The sequence below is a fragment of the Gymnoscopelus microlampas genome (assembly GCF_963454915.1).
Source record: "Gymnoscopelus microlampas genome assembly, chromosome: 17".
NCBI lineage: Eukaryota > Metazoa > Chordata > Actinopteri > Myctophiformes > Myctophidae > Gymnoscopelus > Gymnoscopelus microlampas.
Window position 1 is genome coordinate 34,339,830 of NC_139954.1, and position 24,803 is coordinate 34,364,632.

The 24,803-nt window shown below is 40.8% G+C and overlaps 2 protein-coding genes across 5 annotated transcripts in view; one reads left to right on the top strand and one right to left on the bottom strand.

Moving 5' to 3' along the window:
- Window positions 1-3,310, top strand: part of tanc1b (tetratricopeptide repeat, ankyrin repeat and coiled-coil containing 1b) — a gene marked incomplete at its 3' end in the record, with an annotated part of 127,668 nt that extends 124,358 nt beyond the window's left edge. For 3 of the 4 annotated variants that reach the window (XM_084083659.1, XM_084083658.1, XM_084083660.1), the window contains exon 26: window positions 310-2,901. In XM_084083659.1, coding sequence (XP_083939785.1) covers window positions 310-1,846 — 1,537 coding nt within the window. Of the gene's footprint in view, window positions 1-309; window positions 3,116-3,206 lie in introns of those variants that run through there. The other variant, XR_014602661.1, reaches the window with a different exon arrangement.
- LOC311063994 (WD repeat, SAM and U-box domain-containing protein 1) lies at window positions 2,021-24,551 on the bottom strand (the record flags this gene model as incomplete). Its single annotated transcript, XM_084083662.1, has 12 exons — window positions 2,021-3,523; window positions 4,143-4,277; window positions 8,461-8,640; window positions 17,395-17,427; window positions 17,899-18,005; window positions 18,657-18,697; window positions 18,804-18,837; window positions 19,200-19,293; window positions 21,269-21,355; window positions 21,926-22,113; window positions 22,999-23,140; window positions 24,293-24,551. The coding sequence occupies 12 exons, from the start codon at window positions 24,549-24,551 to the stop codon at window positions 3,372-3,374; spliced, it is 1,452 nt and encodes a 483-aa protein (XP_083939788.1). The 3' UTR covers window positions 2,021-3,371.
- Between the last annotated feature and the right edge of the window lie 252 nt (window positions 24,552-24,803).

A 24,803-nucleotide genomic window follows, 5' to 3' on the forward strand; every position in this document is an offset into this window, starting at 1 on the left:
CTTATGCCTAAACTTTTTAGGATTTATTTTGCTATAGTTCAATAGCAAAAATAGTTCAGTTAAAATGGTTCAAATAGCCGATTTGCAAGCTCACAACGTGTCGATGTAGATCAGCTATTTTCATTATTTGTAAAAAATGCCTAAAAAGTTCAGGCTGGCCTTACCAGCTCCAACAGCAAGATAGGGCCCTTAATGTCGGTTTCAATACATTTTCAGGTGATTGCCCAGCCCTAATAGAATGGATCGAACAGTGAATGTTATCGGTTTGAATTATATCCACAATGTTTGTTAACTCTTCTCCTCTTGCAGGCAGTTTACGGCGGCCTTGGCTGATCTGCATGAAGCGGCCAAGCTTTGCCCAAATAACCGGGAGATCCGTCGTCTGCTGGCACGAGTGGAAGAGGAATGCAAGCAGATGCAGCGCAGCCAGAGCAAACCTTTGCAACTAGGGGCTGCAGCTACCTCACACCAGGCCACAGGAGGCCATGACTCTGACCAGGAGCAGGAGGACGAGCAGGAGGAGTGCTCAGAGCACAGCCTGGCCAGGAGCCTGGATGGCCAAAGAGACATCTTGGAGGAGAGGGAGGAGGAGACCTCGCAGGCCTGTTGGTCACAGAATATCTACTCCCTCAACAGGGATCTGCCCTCTGACCCTCCTAGCGGCAGCAGCCAGGGTAATCAGAATCCAAGTCCCAGACCTGGCTCGCCGCCGGGCCCGAGCAGGCTGGCACTTCACCGTTACCCTCGGGAGCACAGAGAGGCGCTGGCCCAGCAGGGTCTTGTTCTACAACCCACCAAGCAAGCCCAGATAGTCAAGACGAATCAACATATGAGCTCCATGCAGGTCGGGGGAGGTGCGGGCCGCTCAGCAGGTGGGAAGTCTCAGTATGGTCCCTCAAGCCCGCTGCCCAGCAGACACATGTCCAGCATGCTTAAGGCTGGCCCGGGCATCGACATCAGCCCTTTACCCCCGACTGAAGAGCCTGTGTATGGGGACCGTATGTCACTGGCAGCTGCGTCCACTTCCATGGGTCACAACTGTGATGAGAGCTTACACTTGTCCCAGGCCTCCTACCCCTCCTTCAGCAGCTCTAAAGGTCAGGGGCAAGAGAGACTGTCTGCTCATTCTGCATCCTCCCTTGACGGGTTGGTCTGCACTGGCCCCGGGCCTCAAGGTAACCATATCGATCCGGGAAAGGAAGGTGGGTGTGGTGCGGCAGCAGGCAGCATCAGAGTGTCCAGCTCCACCAGCAGTCTGGCGTCCAGCAGCAGCTTGTCGGACAGTGGCAAGCTGGGCCCTGACGTCCGTACCAAGACTTCAGACAAGACCAAGCACAGCCAGCAGGCCAACTCCACTGCAGCAGAATTATACAAACCCAGACCCTTCATGGGCCTCAAGGACAAGACGGCACGTTTTCAGCCAGTCCAGCAGCTAGTCCAGCAGCACCAAGGGTTGCAGAGCCATCCGAGCCTGCAGGCCTCCGGCCGCAACTGGCAAAACCACTCCACAGAGGGACTGGTGTGTCATAACATGTCAAGCATGGGCCTGCAGCCGGTCAACTGTGAGCTGCCTTATGGCAAAATGGTGAGCGCTTACCAGGAGCAGCACAAACCTCCACCACCTCAGGGTGCTTTGGCCATGGGCAGCTTACAGAATGGAATGCATGTCAAGGAATTCACAGAGAAGTTCTGCCAAGCGGCCACATGTTACAAAGAATCCAAGCCAGCCATGGCGCACACATTTATGGACAGCAAGCCCAAGCAGCCTGGCCTGACCCGAGATAATCCCAACATCCACGTAACGTCAATGAAACCAAAGCGATCGTTTATAGAGTCCAATGTGTAGAGATGTTTATCCCATCTCACACACACTGCACACAATAGCAAAAACACATAACTGGAGGAAGTTTTTACCAGCCCTAGAAAGAATAATGTTTTAATTTGAAGCCTTTCAAAGAGAATGCAAACAACGTATGGTTTTCTTCTGGGACAAAGGCAGTGTGGTGATTGCTTTTCTCTCCTCCTCCAACTATCGCTTGTTGCTGTCTGCTTCTGTCACAAGACAGCATTCCCCCTCTCATTCAGCCAAGCTGGAGACATTGCACTGACGAGTGAAGACAGTCATACTCATAGACAAAACAGTGACAGCAAGCACTTTATACGCATTTAGGCCTTTCAAGTGCTTAAAACGTATTCGATTACAGCGTATTGTTATTATGAATCTATTAAGTGAGTTTAAGTGGGGTTTGAAAATGTTCCTTGTGCCCATGGTGCTGAGAGATGAGGAATAGAAGGTTTTCTGTTCACATGGGAGATGAATGGATGGGCATTCCTGTGTTCTTAGAAGGATGAAGATCCTCATGTTATGTACATTATATAAATATGTATTTTTTTCCCCTTCTTTTGAGTGAAGGTTTATGTCAAGTGTATTGACCAGTTCAAAATTCTGTGTATTTTGAGTTTTATTTTATGCACAAATTTGTTTTTCCGGATGTTGTTAAAGGTTAAAAAAATGTATTTGTTAAATATGTTTGTACATTCTATAAATCGGCCATATTAACAATGAAAACTAAATCCTCTCCGTACCTGCTTGTTGTTGCTGTCTAGTTTAATTTATTTACAGCGCCTATGGCTTGGTTAATTGTAAAAGCAATATATTTTATATAGTTATTTTTGCACAGCTACTAAGACATTTTAAGATCCTCTCAAAATATTGGTTTAAGTGCATGCTACAATTGCAGTTTTTAATAAAGAGTAAAGAAGAAAATTCTATTATATAAAAATGTTTTTGGCCGCTGTGCCATCAGCTCTATTTTAATAATGTATAACTTGCAATTGTTGCCCTGTTTTCGGTATTGTGAGCTGTATTAGCTGTGATCACATACTGTTATAGAACATTACTGCCACAGCCATCATTGGGGAAATAAAGACCCACAGAGGAAATAAACGGGACTGCTGGCTTTCATTCTAGCGTACTTGCACATAATTCAAATTAAGATCATTTTTAATGTTCGTTGAAGAATTTGTATTTATCATTATTCACAAAGGTAAACATGATATACTGTAGCTGTTTGGCTTCCTAATGAGTTACTGTACAGCCCACTGATCTTAAATTGTATTCATAGGAATGCTGTCAACTCATACCGACAATGTTTCTCTATGTAACTTTTTCATTATACATAGTCTAAACACAGTAGTAAACACAGACTGCTAGGTTAGTATCCATTGCATTGCCAACTTATAATTGCAATTTGTTTTCTTGTAGATTAAGTGCACTTGTTACAAATAAGAGGTGCCATGAATGCCAACAATGATTAATTAACATTTTCATATTTGTTCATAATGAAGGTGAATCATGAAGTTTTTTACATTTACTGACTGGATTTCCATCGTCTTATGGCTATCTTCAGGGACCTGTTAGGAGTGACCAGTGTGGTCTGCAGAGGTAAGTTGGTCATGGGACTCGAGCGGTTCTTGGCCTTGATCCAACTCTCGATGGCTTCTCTCTCATAGGAATAGCCATCTGTTGTTCAGGGAAAAAGTAGCACACATTAGATACAGTGGTGGACGAAGTAGTAATAGAGTAAAATATGACTCAAAGGTAGTGTAAGTGTTAAATAGCGCTATATTCTGATAGTAATCATTGCTATAGAGTGTTTGTTCAGTAACAGGAGTCTCCTCTTTATTAAACAGAAAATGCATTTTCAGGTAAGGATACGATAAAACAAGTGAAATTGGAAGTGATGACAAAAAGGAAGCTAATAAATAGGTATTCTCTCCTGTTTGGCTGAAAGTCTGTCACCTACCTGAAATTTAATTTTCTGTTCAGAGTTGGAGAGACCGGGGGACCCCTGTGACTAAACAAACACACTATAGCAATGATTACTATCAGAATATAGAGCTTTTAACAAAAAAAAACTTACCCTACCTTTAAAGGACAACAATTGGTCAAAAATTAAATAAAAAATAATTAATAAGCCAGCTATTTTTGTCTCCGCAAGGCCAAAGGCACAGAGGTCAGGGCACCTCTGCCCCGAAATTTTCACAGGTGTTGTTGAGGTGTGTTATGGGGAAAGATGTTATAATGAACGATGGATACTATCATACACTCAAAGGGCACTTAGACATGAAGAGAACAGTACCTGCGGCAATGACAGGGTCTTTCATCAGCTCTCTGGTGATGGGACACACAAACTCATCTGGAGCTTCTGAACCATTCTGTTCTGCCTTCAGGGCCTCAATCTTCCTCATGAGTCGACCACGCAAACCCACAGACTCTGCAAAGTAACACTCCAGTTAGTATTCATGGATGCTGAACTGAAGGGATCTTTAGCAATGACCTCGACCTATTTGGAATACTGCTGGGATTAGTATGCATCCGTCGTCAGGGGGCTTCGGCTCTCTCTCTCGTGTTGAAGATAGAGAAGCACCATAGGAAGCCAGCCACGCACGCAAAATAGACCCCATCCTCAATGAGACTTGCAGGATAGTGACTGGGTGCATTAAAACAAGCCCCGTACCCTGCCTTAACACCCTCTCTGGCATCGCTCCCCCTGACATCCGCAGAGCAGTCATCGCCAAAGCCGGGCGCACAAAGCAGGCCAATGACAACCGGCACTCACTCCATGAACACTCTGCCCCCCAGAAACGGCTCAGCTCCAGGAGTAGCTTCTTGGATGCCACTGCAGAACTGGAGACCACACCACCTGCTGCCAGGATTACAAAGTGGCACAACTAGTGGAACAGCCTGGGCAGCCAGACAACCCGATGGACAGAGAGAGGCATCACCCCAGATGAATGTCTCGCTACTGGCCATGAGCTGTCTGGAAAACACTGAACCGTCTGCGGGTCGGCGAAGGACGCTGCAAGGCATCCATGAAGAAATGGACATTAACATCTCCTGATGCATGTGTGTGCGGTGAACCACAAACCATGGTACACATCATGAGATGTAGCGACGCTCCACAATGTACTGGAGATGACCTGGCCGAGCCAAATTCTTTCGCACTCGCCTGTGCCAACCACTGGAAAGACATGATTTAGATGATGGCCGGACACGAGGAAGAAGACCATGGGAAGCACCATAGATGAGAGAGAAGCACAATAAAAAGCAGCATTGATGACAGGGAAGTATCATAGGAAGCATAGTCTGTCTTTCTAGAAATGTTCAAACTTACCTGGAGTTTATATGCAGAATAAAAAGTGATAATTTCCCCCTTATTTTGATGTTAAAATGTGTGGCAGCCAGCAACAAAAGTATTTGATATTTAGTAAGCCTACAGCCTATATGTTGGATGAATTCAACAGGATAAAGTTAATATTGCAGCTCAGTAAAGAAAGTTCAGCTGTCACTAGCCTATAGCGCACATTAAAACAGTGATTCCCATACCTATTAGAATGAAATGAAATGAAGAATGAACTGCCGATTGTCAGTTTGGAGGAAAAAAAGCAAAATATCCAAAAAAAAACTCTAACACTGCAAGAATTTCTTATGAGTATGAGCCTACAATATTTAATTATTGATACATTTACACGAGTAGTGGTTTATTTAGTAATTCAATGAAAACACGATGCACTGTATTTTGGTTTACTCCCTATTTTAGATCCTCTATAGAGTCTGGACCACTGTTCGATTGGAAGCGGGCCGAGTCCAGGCTTTCACTTGTTTGATCAGCACCAGGTTTTGAAATTCGAATGCGCGTTCACCTCTCCAAAACTAACCAAACCAAAGAAGTAAATGCGTTGTAGATGTAGATCTGTTCTTTTTGTACAACAGAGTATACAATAGGTATACTGTGCATTCTATAATACAACAAAATATTATGTAGCCTAAAACAGTCTCTTTTTATTTTAACTTTTATTTACTCTTATGTTCCAAAAACGTGTAGAAATATGCTATTTGGTATTTATTTATTAAGAACATTAACACATACATGTGTAAAATAAATGAGCCAGGTAATTGCCACGGCAGAACAGCAATAGTTTGCCCAGCGTTTTAATCCATTTTGGGGAATTTTGACATTTCTAACTTACAGTTACCGGGGTCCGTATAAGCCATATTGCTGTTCTGTTTTTCAATCACCGGTGGAGTTGCATTCTGAGAAATTTGCTGTGAGAAGTCTGCACAAGTTAGCTCTGATGCATCGGTAAAGTGGGCGGATCGAGTTCACATTCGGGTATTTGGACTGTACTTGGCCAGATGCGAATTTAGGATTGGAACAGTACCTGGGCAGTGACTGATGACGTTTCACAAGTTCGCGAGGACACTTACAAGGACACTTGTCTGTACAAAGTACGCATATTGAGCTTTTTATACAACTATGGTGTTTCCTTGGTGAGAGAGAAAAGGCAGAAAAGCCTCTGTGCATTTGATTTATTCAAAATCATTCTTGACAAAATTCCAAGTTACAAATACACGCAAGACCAAGCACTTGATGAATGGCGGGTTAACTGCCTGCCGGTACACAACACGACGACAATGGCACCAGGTTCTGATGACTTCAGCATCTTGATAAAATTACATAATCAATTAACCTGCACCTACATTCATGTGAAGAAGCCCTGTGAGCCTGCGTTGAGAGGATGTGAGAGATGTGATTGGATTAAAAATGCTGTGCAGATACAGCATTAAGTAAACAAATTGTTGAACTCCCAAAGGGAGATAAGGGAGTTTGGAGCTTAGCCAGAATGTCTTCTCAAAATCAAACTCATTAAAACTCATCAAGTCATTGAATTAACTAAACCTGTGTTGTGCTCCAATGCACTTTTTCCGTCTTTAGCTGCCACTTACCACATGTTCTTTTTTTTTTTATAGGAACAGTGGAGAGAAGCACAATCCTAAATACTACATTTGCATTTAGACTGATGCTTTAACGTGACATGAAAATAAAATTGCAGTAAAGGCAGGCTGAGGAGCCACAATCTGTTCTATTTCATGGCGAGAGGGGAAAAAAAACATGTCCAGAAAGGTAGCATTCAGAGTCAGACTAGGCATGGGGGTGTGATAGAGTACATAATGATTCTGCCTAAGTCTCTACAGAGATGCATTGAATTATGTCGCTGAAGAACTTTTTTTTCCCCTCACTTGAAGATTCATGAATATTTCATAAAGTAAAGCGGAATGGAATCTAATTTCCACTCTGCGTGCGCGTGTGTGACTGTGTGTGCATGCATGCATGCGTCTACACAAACAGCACACCTAGAATATGATGGTTTGTTAAGTGCAGAGAACAAAGGACAGCGGTCTCCTCAGCCCTGATTCACTGCTAATGATGAGAGCTGTCCTCCATACAAAAAGACACATGCTTTACCTTGGTCTGCATAACTGAGTCACATTCTGGTCACTACCAGCAGCGGTGTGGTACTTTAGGAGATGGGGACACTGTGATATCTCGCCATCCATTTTAAGCTAATTTTAATTGGATCGATGGCTGGATGCACTCCAACAGAAAGGGAAAATGGTGCAGAAGAGCGTGTATACAGAACCTGTGTATACCCTTCAGTAAATGGCTGGTGTAGTGTGTCAGTCCACAACAGATAACGGAACAGAAACGTGTCTATTTTGAGGTCATATCGTTGCTGTCGGGCAGAAACCTTGTATCTCCATATTTCAATTTTTCATGTTTTTTCTTCTACTCCCTCATACTAGTGTTACACAAAAGTAGCAAAAATAGCCAATCTACAAGCTCACGTGTCGCAATGCTATGTGTTGTGAGCTTGTACTGCAGATCGGATAGTCTTGCTACTAACTTTTTTTCAAGTGAAAGTAATTAAGTGTGTCTGTGGGTTTTATAAATATTGAACTAATGAAAAGTATTAAGAGTTTGTGATGCGAGTATTAACAAGAGCCTGTGACTAAATAATAAGTAATGGAGCCATTGGAACACAGATTCTTTTTTCCCCAATTCCTGAAAAGTAACACTTTTGGACATACAAGGTTTCCACCCGACAGCGGTGGAAATATGAGGATGAAAGGCAGGACCTTCGCCCAGCCCAAAGCCACTAATCTCATTTTCAGAAGGATTATGATTGTTGGTGACTTAAAGGTCATCTGGCAAGGTACTGTCCCTACAGTATGACTTTATAGGCAGGCAGTAAAGCTGTATCTCGGCAACCGGAAAAAATAAATATCACATTTAGGGAAGAGTTACGGCAAGATAAAAGAACAGATAAATGCCTGCAGCATACAGTACTTTCCATTAGAAACTCACAATAACACTGGGAGAAACAACCGAACCCCCAGGAAGAAAGCAATAAATCTGTGTGTGTGTGTGTGTGTGTGTGTGTGTGTGTGTGTGTGTGTGTGTGTGTGTGTGTGTGTGTGTGTGTGTGTGTGTGTGTGTGTGTGTGTGTGTGTGTGTGTGTGTGTGTGTGTGTGTGTGTGTGTGTGTGTGTGTGTGTGCGTGCGTGCGTGCGTGAGCGCACTCTATTGTAAGTGTTTGTATGTGTACTCATCCTTACCAATTCCCAGCTCAGAGGCCAGTATATCTTTGTTTAGCTGGCTCAGCTCTGGCCCATCTATGTTGTTCACTTTAAAGATGCTGACAAGCTCCTCCAGTCCTTCCTCATGCAGCCAAGTCCCCACGTCCTCCTCTGTCCAATCATCAAGCAGCAGCCTGCTGTGACCCGGTGGCTTCCTTCCTGCGGAACACATAACAGGAAGGGAGGAAGTGTTTTGCCGTAATACCCCCCCCTCCCCCCAACATCCTGAATTTGGGCTTATCTGATGCAAACAAACACTTCCCACACATTCCACACAAAAGGGCCACCCATAGAAAACTTGCGATAATCTTGTGCCCTTCCTTTCGTGTTTTATCTTTCTTCCTCCGTCTCTCTTTCGGTCATAACAAACACACATGAACACAGTCTATCAGTCCCAGTATTAAGAATCTGTGCTCATAGCACCATGGTCAGTACCATAGTCAGCACCATAGTCAGTACCATAGTCAGTACCATAGTCATGATGAACCATAGTCAGTACCATAGTCATGAACCATAGTCAGTACCATACTGTAGTTAGTAACCATAGTCAGTAACCATAGTCAGTACCATAGTCAGTAACCATAGTCATTAACCATAGTCAGTAACCATAGTCAGTAAAAGCAAAGTTTGTTGTTTACCCAGGGTGTCGGACTAAGCACGAAGCTTGTTTCCAGCCGGACCCTGCATGGAAGCCTTGCTCAAGGGCTATTCAGCGGTGATTCATGATTGATGTGATGAATTGGGGAATCGAACTAGGGACCTTCCGGTATCAAGGCCGCCCCTCTAACCACTAGGCCACCTCTGCCATACAGTAACATACAGTACTTGGTGTTTTACAATACAGTTGTGTTTCTTTACATATTTTAGAAATATACCTTCTTAGTTCTAGTTTTAATTTACACTTGTGTACCTTTTGTTTTGTAGTGATGTCTGAGTGTTTCCTGTTTGCTGCTACCTGTCTTGTCTCACCCTGTCATTTGCAAATGTTATTCACCTGTGTCTTGTTTAGCCCTAGCCAATCGTGTGTTGATTGTCCATACATATGCACCTGTGTCTCCAATGTGTTCTTGTTTGCCCTTCACTGCCAGTCTGTTTGTTGTATGTAGTAGTCTGTGAGTATCTTAGTGTTTGATCTAGTCTCCTTGATTCGGTGTATGTAGGCTATCTTCTTGTGCTTTTACAAGTGAAACTTGCAAGTGCCTTCCTAGTCCTTCTCGTGCTCCTTGTGTTCCCTGGTTTTTGTCATAATAAAAAAAAGAAAACTCCTTGTATCTGAACCAGTCTGCCTTGGTCTTTCTGTCCTGCACTCCCTCCTGACTCGCATAGTGACCGCAGTCTTCATTACTTTTGGAGTCTCTCATTCTCCCCTCGGCTTGTTTGTCTTTTGGTTTGCATCCATCATCCAACTCCTTTCTTCTAAGACATTTTAATTTCAATGACCCCCATATCTCTGAGAGTGTACAAATGGACCATTAGGGGTCCATTTGGTTCCATTTTGTACACTCTCGGGAGTTACAGAAATGTAAGGGGACATTTAGAACCCCCTCAAGAAACCATGAGGGTCCCCTGGACCCCACTTTGAAAACCACTGCTTTACACACATCCACTACAGATTCTGCAGACTAACTCACTCATAAACAATTAGTTAATTAGCCTTTGTCTTTATATTCATAATCAATTCTGTGTTTAAGTGTATTGCTCTTATTTTGTTTGAACTCTGAGCCAGGTTCACACATTAAAACTGATAGTTTTGGTCTTCTGAAATTGATAAATGACTTTAAGATATGACAATAACGAATATGTGTTTTGATAACATTAAACATCCCTCTGTTTGCTCTCCAACCATCCGTTGCATTTTTTTTTTCAACAGATGGTTTTTAACAATAAACTAAAACTCAAAAAAGGTTGTGTCATAATGAACCCTGATCATCAGTGAATCTAGTAGATTCAGTCATTCTGTCAGGGGGAGAGGTGTTTGCTGTAGACTTTCAACTTTTGACCTGCCACCTCTCCCTTAAACTTCAAATATTACCTCGAGTTTCTAATTAGTGTGAAAAGCCTGGTGGCGCAAGAGAAAAGGAGAGGCCTCGCAAGTGGAAGGTTGGGGGTTTGAATCTTGGTCCTGGTAAATCTCTATCTTTGCTCTTTTTAAGGCGAGGAGCGTGGAATCAGCCCGCCTCCCTCCTCACGCCCTCTTTTAGCTCAGGTAGGAGGGGGAGGAGCATGGGTAAAGCCCACCTCCAGTGGGAGGAGCTTAATAAATATGTACATACTAAGCAAAGCCATTTTTGTTGTATGTCATTGACATTATTAGTATTATAGCAGACTTATTTGTTATTTTTTTGACCACTGTTTTATGTTTTTTTTATTGAGGCACTTTGAAGTTTTGTATTGATTGTTGTTTTGGTTGTTTGAGATATTTTGTATTAGTTGTTGGAGTTGGTCTTTTGTATTAGGTGAGTTTTGAACCCTGAACCTTTGGTTTATAAACCTCTGATTCATCTATTGTGCCACGCTGGCATAGGAGATGTAATCGGGAATGTAATACTTAACTCACCTTTCACAATTTAGATGGAAAGTGAAAAATGCTCTTTGGGAGCTTCGAACCCAGAACCTTTGGATTATAAACCCCTGATTTATCATTTGAGCCATGCTAGCATGGAAGAAGCAATCGGGAATGTAATAGTTAACTCACCTTTCACAATTTAGATGGAAAGTGAAAAATGCTCATCGGGAGCTTTGAACCCAGAACCTTTGGCTGATAAACCCCTGATTTATCATTTGAGCCATGTTAGCATGGAAGAAGCAATCTGGAATGTAATAGTTAACTCACCTTTCACAATTTAGATGGAAAGTGAAAAATGCTCTTTGGGAGCTTTGAACCCAGAACCTTTGGATTATAAACCCCTGATTTATCATTTGAGCCATGCTAGCATGGAAGAAGCAATCGGGAATGTAATAGTTAACTCACCTTTCACAATTTAGATGGAAAGTGAAAAATGCTCATCGGGAGCTTTGAACCCAGAACCTTTGGCTGATAAACCCCTGATTTATCATTTGAGCCATGTTAGCATGGAAGAAGCAATCGGGAATGTAATAGTTAACTCACCTTTCACAATTTAGATGGAAAGTGAAAAATGCTCTTCAGGAGCTTTGAACCCAGAGCCTTTGGATTATAAACCCCTGATTTAACATTTGAGCCATGCTAGCATGGAAGAAGCAATCGGCATTGTAATAGTTAACTCACCTTTCACAATTTAGATGGAAAGTGAAAAATGCTCTTTGGGAGCTTTGAACCCAGAACCTTTGGATTATAAACCCCTGATTTATCATTTGAGCCATGGTTTTTACTCCTGACTGTTTTTTAAATCCGAAAAAATCACTAAGTGTGGAGGCCAAAATAGTCCCCCCAAAAACCTGTTAGGAGTACGTTTCAGGCAATTTAGAGTTGTTGGTAGTACTTTGTAGTGACTTTTTTTGGTCCCTAACATTCATCGAGCTCTGGACTTAGTAAAAAAAAAATCACCATTGTGTCACTACCGAAACAACTTTTTTTTGGCTCAAATGGTTTTTACTCCTGACTCATGTGCCATGCTAGCATGCATTATTAGTATTATAGCAGACTTATTTGTTATTTTTTTGACCACTGTTTTATGTTTTATTTATTGAGGCACTTTGAAGTTTTGTATTGATTGTTGTTTTGGTTGTTTGAGATATTTTGTATTAGTTGTTGGAGTTGATCTTTTGTATTAGGTGAGCTTTGAACCCTGAACCTTTGGTTTATAAACCTCTGATTCATCTATTGTGCCACGCTGGCATAGGAGATGTAATCGGGAATGTAATAGTTAACTCACCTTTTACAATTTAGATGGAAAGTGAAAAATGCTCTTTGGGAGCTTTGAACCCAGAACCTTTGGGTTATAAACCCCTGATTCATCATTTGAGCCATGCTAGCATGGAAGAAGCAATCGGGAATGTAATAGTTAACTCACCTTTCACAATTTAGATGGAAAGTGAAAAATGCTCATCGGGAGCTTTGAACCCAGAACCTTTGGCTGATAAACCCCTGATTTATCATTTGAGCCATGTTAGCATGGAAGAAGCAATCGGGAATGTAATAGTTAACTCACCTTTCACAATTTAGATGGAAAGTGAAAAATGCTCTTCAGGAGCTTTGAACCCAGAACCTTTGGATTATAAACCCCTGATTTAACATTTGAGCCATGCTAGCATGGAAGAAGCAATGGGGAATGTAATAGTTAACTCACCTTTCACAATTTAGATGGAAAGTGAAAAATGCTCTTTGGGAGCTTTGAACCCAGAACCTTTGGATTATAAACCCCTGATTTATCATTTGAGCCATGGTTTTTACTCCTGACTCATGTGCCCATGCTAGCATGCAACATGCAATTGAGAATGTAATGATTAACTGAGAATGTAATACTTCACCCACCTTTTAGAATTTAGATGGAGAGTGAAAACGTTCTTTAGGAGTTTTGAATCTTTAACCAAAGGGGGAGGAGCATGGGTAAAGCCCACCTCCAGTGGGAGGAGCTTAATAAATATGTACATACTAAGCAAAGCCATTTTTGTTGTATGTCATTGACATTATTAGTATTATAGCAGACTTATTTGTTATTTGTTTGACCACTGTTTTATGTTTTTTTATTGAGGCACTTTGAAGTGTTGTATTGATTGTTGTTTTGGTTGTTTGAGATATTTTGTATTAGTTGTTGGAGTTGGTCTTTTGTATTAGGTGAGTTTTGAACCCTGAACCTTTGGTTTATAAACCTCTGATTCATCTATTGTGCCACGCTGGCATAGGAGATATAATCGGGAATGTAATAGTTAACTCACCTTTTACAATTTAGATGGAAAGTGAAAAATGCTCTTTGGGAGCTTTGAACCCAGAACCTTTGAGTTATAACTCCCTGATTTATCATTTGAGCCATGCTAGCATGGAAGAAGCAATCGGGAATGTAATAGTTAACTCACCTTTCAAAATTTAGATGGAAAGTGAAAAATGCTCTTCGGGAGCTTTGAACCCAGAACCTTTGGATTATAAACCCCTGATTTATCATTTGAGCCATGCTAGCATGGAAGAAGCAATGGGGAATGTAATAGTTAACTCACCTTTCACAATTTAGATGGAAAGTGAAAAATGCTCTTTGGGAGCTTTGAACCCAGAACCTTTGGATTATAAACCCCTGATTTATCATTTGAGCCATGGTTTTTACTCCTGACTCATGTGCCATGCTAGCATGCAACATGCAATTGAGAATGTAATGATTAACTGAGAATGTAATACTTCACCCACCTTTTAGAATTTAGATGGAGAGTGAAAACGTTCTTTAGGAGTTTTGAATCTTTAACCAAAGGGGGAGGAGCATGGGTAAAGCCCACCTCCAGTGGGAGGAGCTTAATAAATATGTACATACTAAGCAAAGCCATTTTTGTTGTATGTCATTGACATTATTAGTATTATAGCAGACTTATTTGTTATTTTTTTGACCACTGTTTTATGTTTTTTTATTGAGGCACTTTGAAGTGTTGTATTGATTGTTTTTTGTTGTTTGAGATATTTTGTATTAGTTGTTGGAGTTGGTCTTTTGTATTAGGTGAGTTTTGAACCCTGAACCTTTGGTTTATAAACCTCTGATTCATCTATTGTGCCACGCTGGCATAGGAGATATAATCGGGAATGTAATAGTTAACTCACCTTTTACAATTTAGATGGAAAGTGAAAAATGCTCTTTGGGAGCTTTGAACCCAGAACCTTTGAGTTATAACTCCCTGATTTATCATTTGAGCCATGCTAGCATGGAAGAAGCAATCGGGAATGTAATAGTTAACTCACCTTTCAAAGTTTAGATGGAAAGTGAAAAATGCTCTTCGGGAGCTTTGAACCCAGAACCTTTGGATTATAAACCCCTGATTTATCATTTGAGCCATGCTAGCATGGAAGAAGCAATGGGGAATGTAATAGTTAACTCACCTTTCACAATTTAGATGGAAAGTGAAAAATGCTCTTTGGGAGCTTTGAACCCAGAACCTTTGGATTATAAACCCCTGATTTATCATTTGAGCCATGGTTTTTACTCCTGACTCATGTGCCATGCTAGCATGCAACATGCAATTGAGAATGTAATGATTAACTGAGAATGTAATACTTCACCCACCTTTTAGAATTTAGATGGAGAGTGAAAAAGTTCTTTAGGAGTTTTGAATCTTTAACCAACGATTTATAAATCACGGATTGATCTCACATGCTAGCTGGCATGGAAGATGCAATAGAGAATGTATTACTTCATCCACCTTTGAGAATTTAGACGGAGAGTGAATTTCTTTTCTTCTGGAGTTTTGACCCTTAAACTTTCTGTTTATAAACCACTGATTTAACGTTTGAGCCACACTGGCATTGAAGATGCAACCGAGAATGTAATATAACCCACCTTTTAGAATCTAGATAGAGTGATGATAATGTTCTTCATGAGGTTTGATCCCTGAACCTTTTATTTATAAAACCCTGAATAATACCTCGAGCCACACTAACATGGACAACTCACGTAAGAATGCAATACTTAACCAACCTCTTCGATTTTAGATTGAGAGTGAAAAATCATATTAAGGCGTTTCAAAGCCTAAACCTTCAGCTTATGAATCCCTGGTATATCTCCTGAGCCACACTGATATGGAAGATGCAACTCTATTTAATGACTATAAGATATGACAATAACGGATTTGTATTTTGATGACATTAAACATCCCTCTGTTTGCTCTCAACGAAAGAGTAAATCTGGGTGCAGAGAAAAATGTTCCAACAGATCCGTTTTTTAACAATAACTGTTGTGTTTTCTTGTTGTGTTCCTTGTTTCTTAGTTATACAGTAGTCAGCATTAGGGCTGGGTACGTTGATTTCGAAACCGGTTATCGAACAATACTTTTTTTTAAATAACTTTTTCTGAAAAGGAAAACTACATTACACATTTAAATTTCTATACAAATCATTATAGAAAATGAACCTAGTGTATTTAACTCGTCTGTAACTTAACTAACAAAAAATATTTGAGAACAAACACAGGAAATAAATGTGTGTGTATCTACATATATATATATATATATACATATATATATATATATATATATATATATATATATATATATATATACATATACATATATACATATATATATATATACATATATATATATATATATATATATATATATATATATATATATATATATATATATATATATATATATATATATATATATATATATATATATATTAAAATGTCTGTGCAAATGGTTTCGATATACCCCTTAGGTTTTGATGCTTTCATTTCAATGCCAAGAAAGAGAAAAAAAGAGAAGAAAATTAAAAATTCAACGCATGGTTGTTTTTTCAAATGCTGCCAGTATGCAACTCATCAACCTTGGCATCATGACACATGTGGCTAAAGTGGGCAGCTATAATTTATCATACGGGGCTGAGATAAACTGTCCCGTGGTGTGCTGGGCCCGCTAATGACACCTCCTCTGCACCCTCATGGCTTCCATCTCCCATCATTAGCCATGTGAATGATAACCCTGTGGATGGGGAGGTGGATCTCATTACCGCGCCGACTGCATGTTTGGATTCCCCTCACCTTTACCCTTCCCTCTCCTTGCCTTTTTTTTCTCCTTCGCCTGTCTGCAAAATAATCTTTCAATTTCCTCCAGAGATATATAGTTATCCCAAAGAATGATTACACCCTTAATTTACTAGTGAAACAATAGATGAATCAATCCGTGAATACATTTCAGAGTGTACACTAGATGAATTGTATTTATACTCGGTCACATGCCGAAAATAACTTATTTTCAAGCTAACAACACGCTATGAATATCAATTATTTTGGACACTGTTGTGCGACAGAGTATGTATGAGGTTTAACACTAAGCTCATTTCCAGCACTGCTGCAGTCAGTGGAGGTGTTCCAGAACACGGTGCAAAGCGATATCGTGCCTACATGGATACCGTGCAGAGTTGACGCCTCCTCTCTGTGAACCTGGATATCCCAGTCTAGCAGGCTGAGTCATGGAAAGGTTATGTTAACAGTGGTCAGTAGGGCCTTTCTTGCATATCCTAGTAACCAGGGTGGGGGTAGTGGAGGGGGTTCCTGCATCTGCTTTTGAAATCCCTCCTCTGGTCATTCATTTTGATCACCGGTACGGGATATGTTTTATCCTCGTTTCCGGTCAGACCGAATTAAATACATGCAAATCCTCATATATCCCTATTATGGGCAGATTTGTAAAAAAATATCAAAACGTTCCTTTATTTCCCCAAAATAGCTAAACAAGCAGATATACAAGCTCACAACACGTCACATCGCATTGCAAACTTGTAGATTGGCTATTTTTACGATTTGTCATACAAATTAAGTATACCGTAGGGCTCCGTCTGTTTTTTTTATAACAAATCGAACCCTGACAGTAACTGACCTATTTTTTCCTTTTTGTTTCATCACCCCTCTGTAATGTACCCATGTTTTGTGTATATGCAGTATTCATGTATGTGCCTGTATGTTCTCAAAGTGCATGTGTTGCGTGATATATAGTTGTTATAGTTTTTATACAATTATTTTGATATAGTTATTTTGACTGTATTTAATACAGCCCCCTTTAAAGCACTTGGTGCAAACTTGTTTTGTTCTTTATAAATAAATCTGAAATTAAATCTCAGACCAATAAAGCAATGTTGCATAGTTGTCCCATATCTATCTAGGCCTCGCTATCTTCTTCTCTTGCTCTACCAAGTGACTGTTAGTGAGCAGCATGTAGATGGGTGAATAAAGGCTGCCAAAGATTTTAGAATATATACGTAGATCAGAGGAACACACGATTTATTATAAAATAATGATTTACCTTTACATGTAGGCTGTTGCCGTGGTTCAGCAACTATACAATAAAGAAGAAAGTGGGTGTTAATTTTCTCAAAGTAAAAGACGGACAGAGAGGAAGACAAAAAGCAACAGAGACAAATTCATGGAGAGATGGAATTTGCTTTGTTAACATGAGTCTGAGTTCTGGCAGATTAAGCCTGATGAGGCCTCCTGACGTCTGAACGCTCAGCTGCATTATGGTCAAAAAAACATTTGTTTTATTTTTTAAGTATTGTCTTTCATGTTTGTATTAACTTTTTATTTTATTTTATAAAAAGGCAGAAGGTCTCAGGGGCCCCAGTTCCTCAACCCAGCTGGCCCAATAAACATCATTCACATATCGTTTCCAGGCAGCTTCTGTTTCTACTCTTTTTTTCGCTGGGGAATGGAGGGACTCAAACGTTTCCTAGTCCTGAGGAAGAAAAGAAAGTGTCTAGTAAATAATGACACCTATCCAAGTTCCAATTTCCTTGTTATGCTCACTAACCGATCGTGCTGGCTCCGTCCCCTGTCCTCCACACTTTAACAGTTTTGTCCATGGAACCGGTGGCAATCCAGGGCATGCTGGGGGACAGGGCTACAGCGGTCACATACCTGAGGGAGCGAGGGAGAAGGGGGGTGAAAGGTGCAATGGGTAGAACAGATTAAGGCCTGTTAATACACAGTCTGACAGGCTGCGCTTTAACCTGGTGTCCCTATTTTGTGCAAATCATTCACACTAAGCACTATCCATATAACAATAACTATTGTTCACCATTGTATTTGTTATAGTTGTGCTGTGGACATCCACTTGACTTGAGAGCAATGTTTAAAACTATATTTTTATAGTTATAGTGCTCGGTGTGAACGACCCTTTATAACCGAAAATAGCTGATCTACAAGTTCAAAACGCATAGCATCGCAACATGTTGTGAGCGTGTAGATCAGATATTTTTGTGTGACAATGTCATGCCATGAAGAATAAAATAAAATAGGGCTTAAGTGGTTAAAAGCCAAATTAATGTTTGTGGTGAAAAACATGGAAATAAAAAATAAACACCCACACATCCAACAAACCAAAAATCTCAAATTTTCAAAGAACTCTGCTGATGCTTGCCCATGGTGCCGTGCAAACAAATCTGTAACACTGCATCCAGACAGCACAGGGTAAAACTAATGGAGAATAAATCAGGTCATTTGATCTCAGACCGTGTGGTTTTACAACGGCTTGGGGGGGGGGTTAGGTAATGCTCAGGTTGTGTGTACCTGTCATGCTCGTTCAAAGTGTGGAGCAGAGCTCCCAGGTTCTGTGAAGGAAATCATAAACAAAACATTAACATTAGAAATGTTTACCATCACTGTTAACAGAGACGTACAGTGATGTAGCGATGAGAAGCATCGTATTTTACGCACCGCGTCATACACTGCGATGGTTTTGTCCACTGAGCTGTTGGATGACAAGAGAAAAAAGTATTGTTATTATTTACAGACATTAATGTGTATTAACAATGTAGAGCTCTCAATGTATCATGTAATTAATGAACGACAAAATTGCATGCAACTAAGTGCAAGACAATCCAGAGGCAAACATTTCTAAACTTAAGCATAAGAAAGAAGACTGTGACAGCAGGAGCCTGAAAATGGCAAGACACACTCCCCTAGTGACCAAATAGAGAAACAGCAGGATCAGCATGTGCTGCTTAAGGTAAAAGCGGTAATATTGATTTGGGGGAAATATTTGTCAGCGCTGATTAGATGCTGCGGCGATAAACAGAAAGGCTTTGTATGTCAAGAGACAGCCTGTGTTACCCTGAGACAACCATCTCTCCATCCCAGGAGAATGCACAGGAGAGGACCGGGGCTGATTGTCCAGTGAGAGTGTGTAGCAGCGTCATCTCACAGGCTGAGAATCAATAAGGCACACACACACACACACACACACACACACACACACACACACACACACACACACATGTGCACAGACACACACACATACGTGCGCAAACACACAAGTTAGTCAGACCTCAGATGGCACCATTGTCTGTCCACATTTGATCAGCTAGTACCTAGTACCCCATGCAATTTCTTCACAGCAAACTTCACACATGAATTCAGGTGCACGCACACCTCAGCACCCCACCTCCCCACCCACACAAACTCTGGCAGACTTCAGACCAAATCACTGTCAACCCCCTGCAATCCATTTACAGCAAACTTTTCTGTCAATAACTGCTGCTGAGTAGCTATCAACTGGGCTCCCCCACTGACTACTGCATCTGCAAAAGGTTAGAAGACTTCTTCTTTTTTTAAACACAAATATTGGCCAGAAATAGCAATGTATACAAACGTGTCCAGAATGCCTAGGATGAAGCAGTTCAGCATGAATGCCAAATACTGTAAAAGGTAGACAAGCACTGTTTTAAACAACACAATTCCTATCATTACAATTCCTATCAAAGATTGGTGGATGAAAAACTGTAAGGCAAAGGAATAGGTTAGAGAGCAAACTAAGAGTTTACAGGGTTATTTGCATGCGTGATTGAGAAACAGCCATGGTGAACAATCCTGAGATGTAACATCGAACCAGATAAGAGATGTTTTACAATGTACATTTATCGGTCAATGTTACATCAAATACAGTCAATACACTATTATGTACAACTAGCAACTTCCTCCACTTGTGATGATGTGTACCTTTATTTATTAACTTAATAATAACATAAAAAAACAGCTAATACTGTTGTCTAGATACACAGTAGACACTTTTAACTTTTCACCTATAATGACATGCCCAAAATTGGGACTCCAGGGTTAAAGTGGTTCAGGTAATCTCTTACACCCCCCCCCCCCCCCCCCCCCCCCGCTGTCTAATATCCTCACCTACTGACTTCCCATTGCAGTGGGTTCAACGGGGCAATGAAAGAGAGCAGCAAGGGAAAAAGACTACAGTGAGTGGGTAAGGCTGTAAAATGTTTTTTTTGTCTGTGTCCTATGTAGAGGTTGTGCAGACAGAAAGGCTCCCTGTGGACTTCCCAGTGGGTCACTGCGTGGCCTGCACATCACACATCCTCCCCAGAAACAGATGTTACCACGGCAACACATACAGCTCAGCCACTGGCAGCATTCTGAACCGTATCGAGATCAACGATGTAAGGACAGTATTGATTGTACAGAGAACTGTTAAGGCTGCTGATTGGTCGTAAAACTTCACATAAACCGGAAAATACATTCAGGCACATTATGTTCATTAACTGTTTCAGATGATTCATGAGGCATAAATGTCACAGCGGATGCATGTTAATATTTCCATGTGTGCAGGTGCGCGAACAGTCACACAAACACAGCAGGGGGTAGTAAGGCTGAGCGATATGGTATAAATATCACAATATATTTTGACCATATCACAATATTTTACCAAAAACCTCAATATGGATTGTTCCGATAATATCGGTATTGTGATAACAATAATTTATTAAAAAATATATATATTTTTTTTAAGTTGACAGTTTTTCGTATTTATTAGGCGTACGTGACTAAAACCAGGAAAAATCACTAGTGTCATATCATAATGATATTATGTATTATAATAAACATACTATTATGATATCCGAAATCCCAAACAATATCTAGTCTCATACAAAGATATCGATAACATATCGATATATTGCCCAGGCCTGACACACACACACACCTTCCTCTGCTGCATTCAAGCAGAATGTCTTAAAAGTGATGATCCATTATTAATGGGTCTCTTTCCCACTGATTTATTCCACACACTAGACCTAATGAAATTATTCTATTCTGTGGGGGGATTTCAAGGTTGACCCTCTCTCATAGGTGGTGGAGACTGGAGAGGGGAATGCAGGGGCCTACTGTACCTGTTCCTCCACGCTGGGAAACAATCCATATCTTCAGAAGGCTGTCTTGTCCACAGGAGGCCAATCGAAACTCCATGGAGCAACCATCTAGAGAACAAAAGCAGCACATTTCTCTCTCCATCAGTGTTATCATGTTGGCTGGGACACAATATCATACAAAGTGGGAAATCTTATCATCAACAAATAGCATATGTAAACTAGGAAGTTATGTGGATCTCAGGCTTCATGTGACTAGCCTGTGATAACAGTCATCTATATGATGTCAGGCATCTATGAATCTAAATTAGGGCAGGTTTTCAGCACGATAACAGCCCCATGGACCTTAAAAAGTGTTTTTCTTTTGTGGATGTACTTCTGTGGCCTGCCAGTAGCGTGCATACAAAGTTTGGCACAGGGCAAAACTAATCGGTCCATCGGTTTGTGCTTGTGTTAGCTCTAGGCAGGCAGGCAGACAGACAGACAGACAGACAGACAGACAGACAGACAGACAGACAATACACACACACCCTGTCATAGATGGCTAGCACTTGCAGAGCCAATAACACAGGATTGCACTGTTCTTATGCATTACTGTGTCTTTGAATGACACATGGATAAAATCTAACAAAAACTTAATTCATCAAAGCTAATTTAAATCAAGTACAGTATGAGTCTCACCACTTCCATACTGGTGAGCAAAGTTGCAGCAGGTTACTCCCAGGTCATGGGCATCCCTCTCAGAGTGGAGCAGGTCGGTGTGGACATCCCACAGTTTGATGGTACCATAGGTGCAGCCAGTCACAAACATCTGGCCACATGGCGTGAAGCAGCATGCAACCACACTGGCCTCACTTACAGCTAAACACCTATCAGACAAAACGAAAGCCTCTTTTTTAATAGGATATAACCTGCACACCGAGTTATGGTTGAGACTTCTTTAATTATTGTTCACAGAGGAGATTGTGTGCCTGTATTTAGGCCAGGTGCTGGAGTGGACATCAAGGCATCAAGGCAAGAATCAAGGAGAAGAAAAAACATCCACACTCTGTTTGAAGCTCCAAAAACGTAAACTTTATAAAAAAAAATAAAGTACGTTTTTAGCGCTTCAAACAGTGTGCGAATGTTTTATCTTCTCTTTGACTTCTTTAATTAAACATGTCGGGTCACTTAAAACACCTGTTCAGTCCGCTATATGAGTCACTCAAGAGTGGACGCACCTGTGTAACTCATCAGTCATTATTGTGGGCTTGTGTAGTGTAGGCCTACTTGGGTTTAAAAACAGAAAACCTAATTATATATAGGCTACAAAACAAAAAAATGCGATATAGCCTACATGCATATCGGATATCACTTGCACATATCCACTTTAAAAAAAACATATATCCACGGTCGTAGATTGCCTATTTTTACTGTGGGTTTTTGTATCAAAAGGGCCAATGATATGGATGTATCGATTTCACTGATTTAAACATTTACAGTGTAAACCGACTAAGATAGCCTACTAGCTACTAGTCTAAAATGAAGGAAACACTCAGAAAATAGCCACAATTATCCATGCCACTGTCGCAAAATTGCTTGCTCAGGGTGGGACAATGTAGGACAACTTGTTGTGATATGACACTTTAATAAAATTGAATTGAAAATAGGTTAAGTGTGATTATTCCATTTAAATTGTGCAATATTTGAGTAAAGCCATTAAAAAAACACATATTTGACACGTTCTTTTCGACAGTATATATTATATTTCATACCTGCTCAGTGTTTTATAGTTAAAGTCCCACAGCGCCACGGTTCCATCACAGGCCGCGGACAGGAGCAGGGTGCTGTCAGGCGCCAGTGCGCATGCTCTCACCGGGCTGCGGCCTGGGTGCTCCAGCGTCCCCAGCAGCTCACCTGTTGCAGTGGTGGAAAAAGTACTCACATATTGTAAAATCTATGTAAATTTAACTCTGAGAGACACAACACATTTTTTTACTTTAGTAAAAGTATCAATACTGCAATGTAGAAATATTCTGTTACAAGTAAAAGTCCGGAATTCAAAATGTACTTGAGTAAAAAAGTACACAAATATTGGTATCAAAATGTGCTTAAAGTACCAAAAGTATAAAGTAGGCTACTCATTATTAAGACCACCATTAAGTTTTCAAATGTATAAAATGTATACAAATCTTTGCCTGCATCAAGACACATTGTGAGCTTGTAGATCGGCTATTTTCAAATGGCTGAAATATAGTGCTGAAGTGGTTAATGTATGTTTTGTAATAATCAAAATCAACAAAGTAACTAGTAACTAAGTTTTCAAATAGTTGTTTTGCAGTAGACTAAAGTACAATATTTGCCTCTGAGAGTAAGAGTATAAAGTATAGAAAATTGGAAATACTCCAGTAAAGTACCTCAAATTGTACTTAACCCATTTAGTCCTGTGTCATTTTTAGATTTCTTTGGCTATTCAAAAATAGCAGATATACAAGTTCATAGCGCGGCACCGAGTGCCAGCACCATGAGCTCGTAGATCTGCTATTTATGTGTTTATCTTGAAAATGTGTGCACATCTTTAAATATATAATTAAAAGACTGGCCTCAGGTCTTAATTACTTGAGTAAATGTACTTGGTTACTTTACACCATTGGTTCTCAAAGTGGGGTCCGGGGACCCCCAGGGGTCCTTGAGGGAGTTCCAGGGGGTCCCCAGCTAAATGATAGATTAGGCACCAAATGGACCCCTATGGGTCAAATGGAACCAAATGGACCCTAACGGTTCCATTTGTACTCTCTCAGAGTTAAATTTACATAGATTTTACAATATAAATTGCGGTCCAAGTGATAGAAATGCCATTAAATGGGGGTCTGTAGCCCTAATGCATGTCAAACTGGGGGTCCTTGAAATGAAAATGGTTGAGAATCACTGCTGAGCCGTAAAAAAAAATCATCTCTTATGAGGGTCCCTGGCATATCTTTTGAAATGGGGGTCCGCGGGCTAATAAGTGTCAATTTGGGGGTCCTTGACATGAAAAAGTTTGAGAACCACTGCTTTACACTGGCTCACCTGTAGCTGAGCTCCAGATCATAATGGACGCGTCCGTGGAGCACGTGACCAGGTGGTCGCCACAGGAGCTGAAGCGGCAGCAGTGGACGCCGTATCCATGGCCCGAGAGAGGCGAGAACGGCAGCTCAGAGAAGCCATCGTTCGCGTCGTACAGGCGGATGGTTTTGTCGCCCGAACACGTGGCCAACAGTGTGGGGGAAAAGTCACAATCATTCACCTCGTCTCTGTGATGTTGGAGAGTGCACATTAATGACACCATTTTGTGATTGTTGTTTGTTTGAGGCGGGTCCTCCTGGTCCTGGATCTGCAAGTGAAACGGTTTACTCACAAGGTGGCGCAAAATACCCAATCATTCATTCAGCAGTGGTGTAAAGTAGCCGACATTTACTCTAGTAGCCTACTACTACTGTGCTGAAGTACGATTTTGAGTTACTTTTTTACTTTAATGAGTATTTCCAATTTGCAATACTTCTACTCCACATCTCAGAGGCAAATATTGTACTTTTACTCC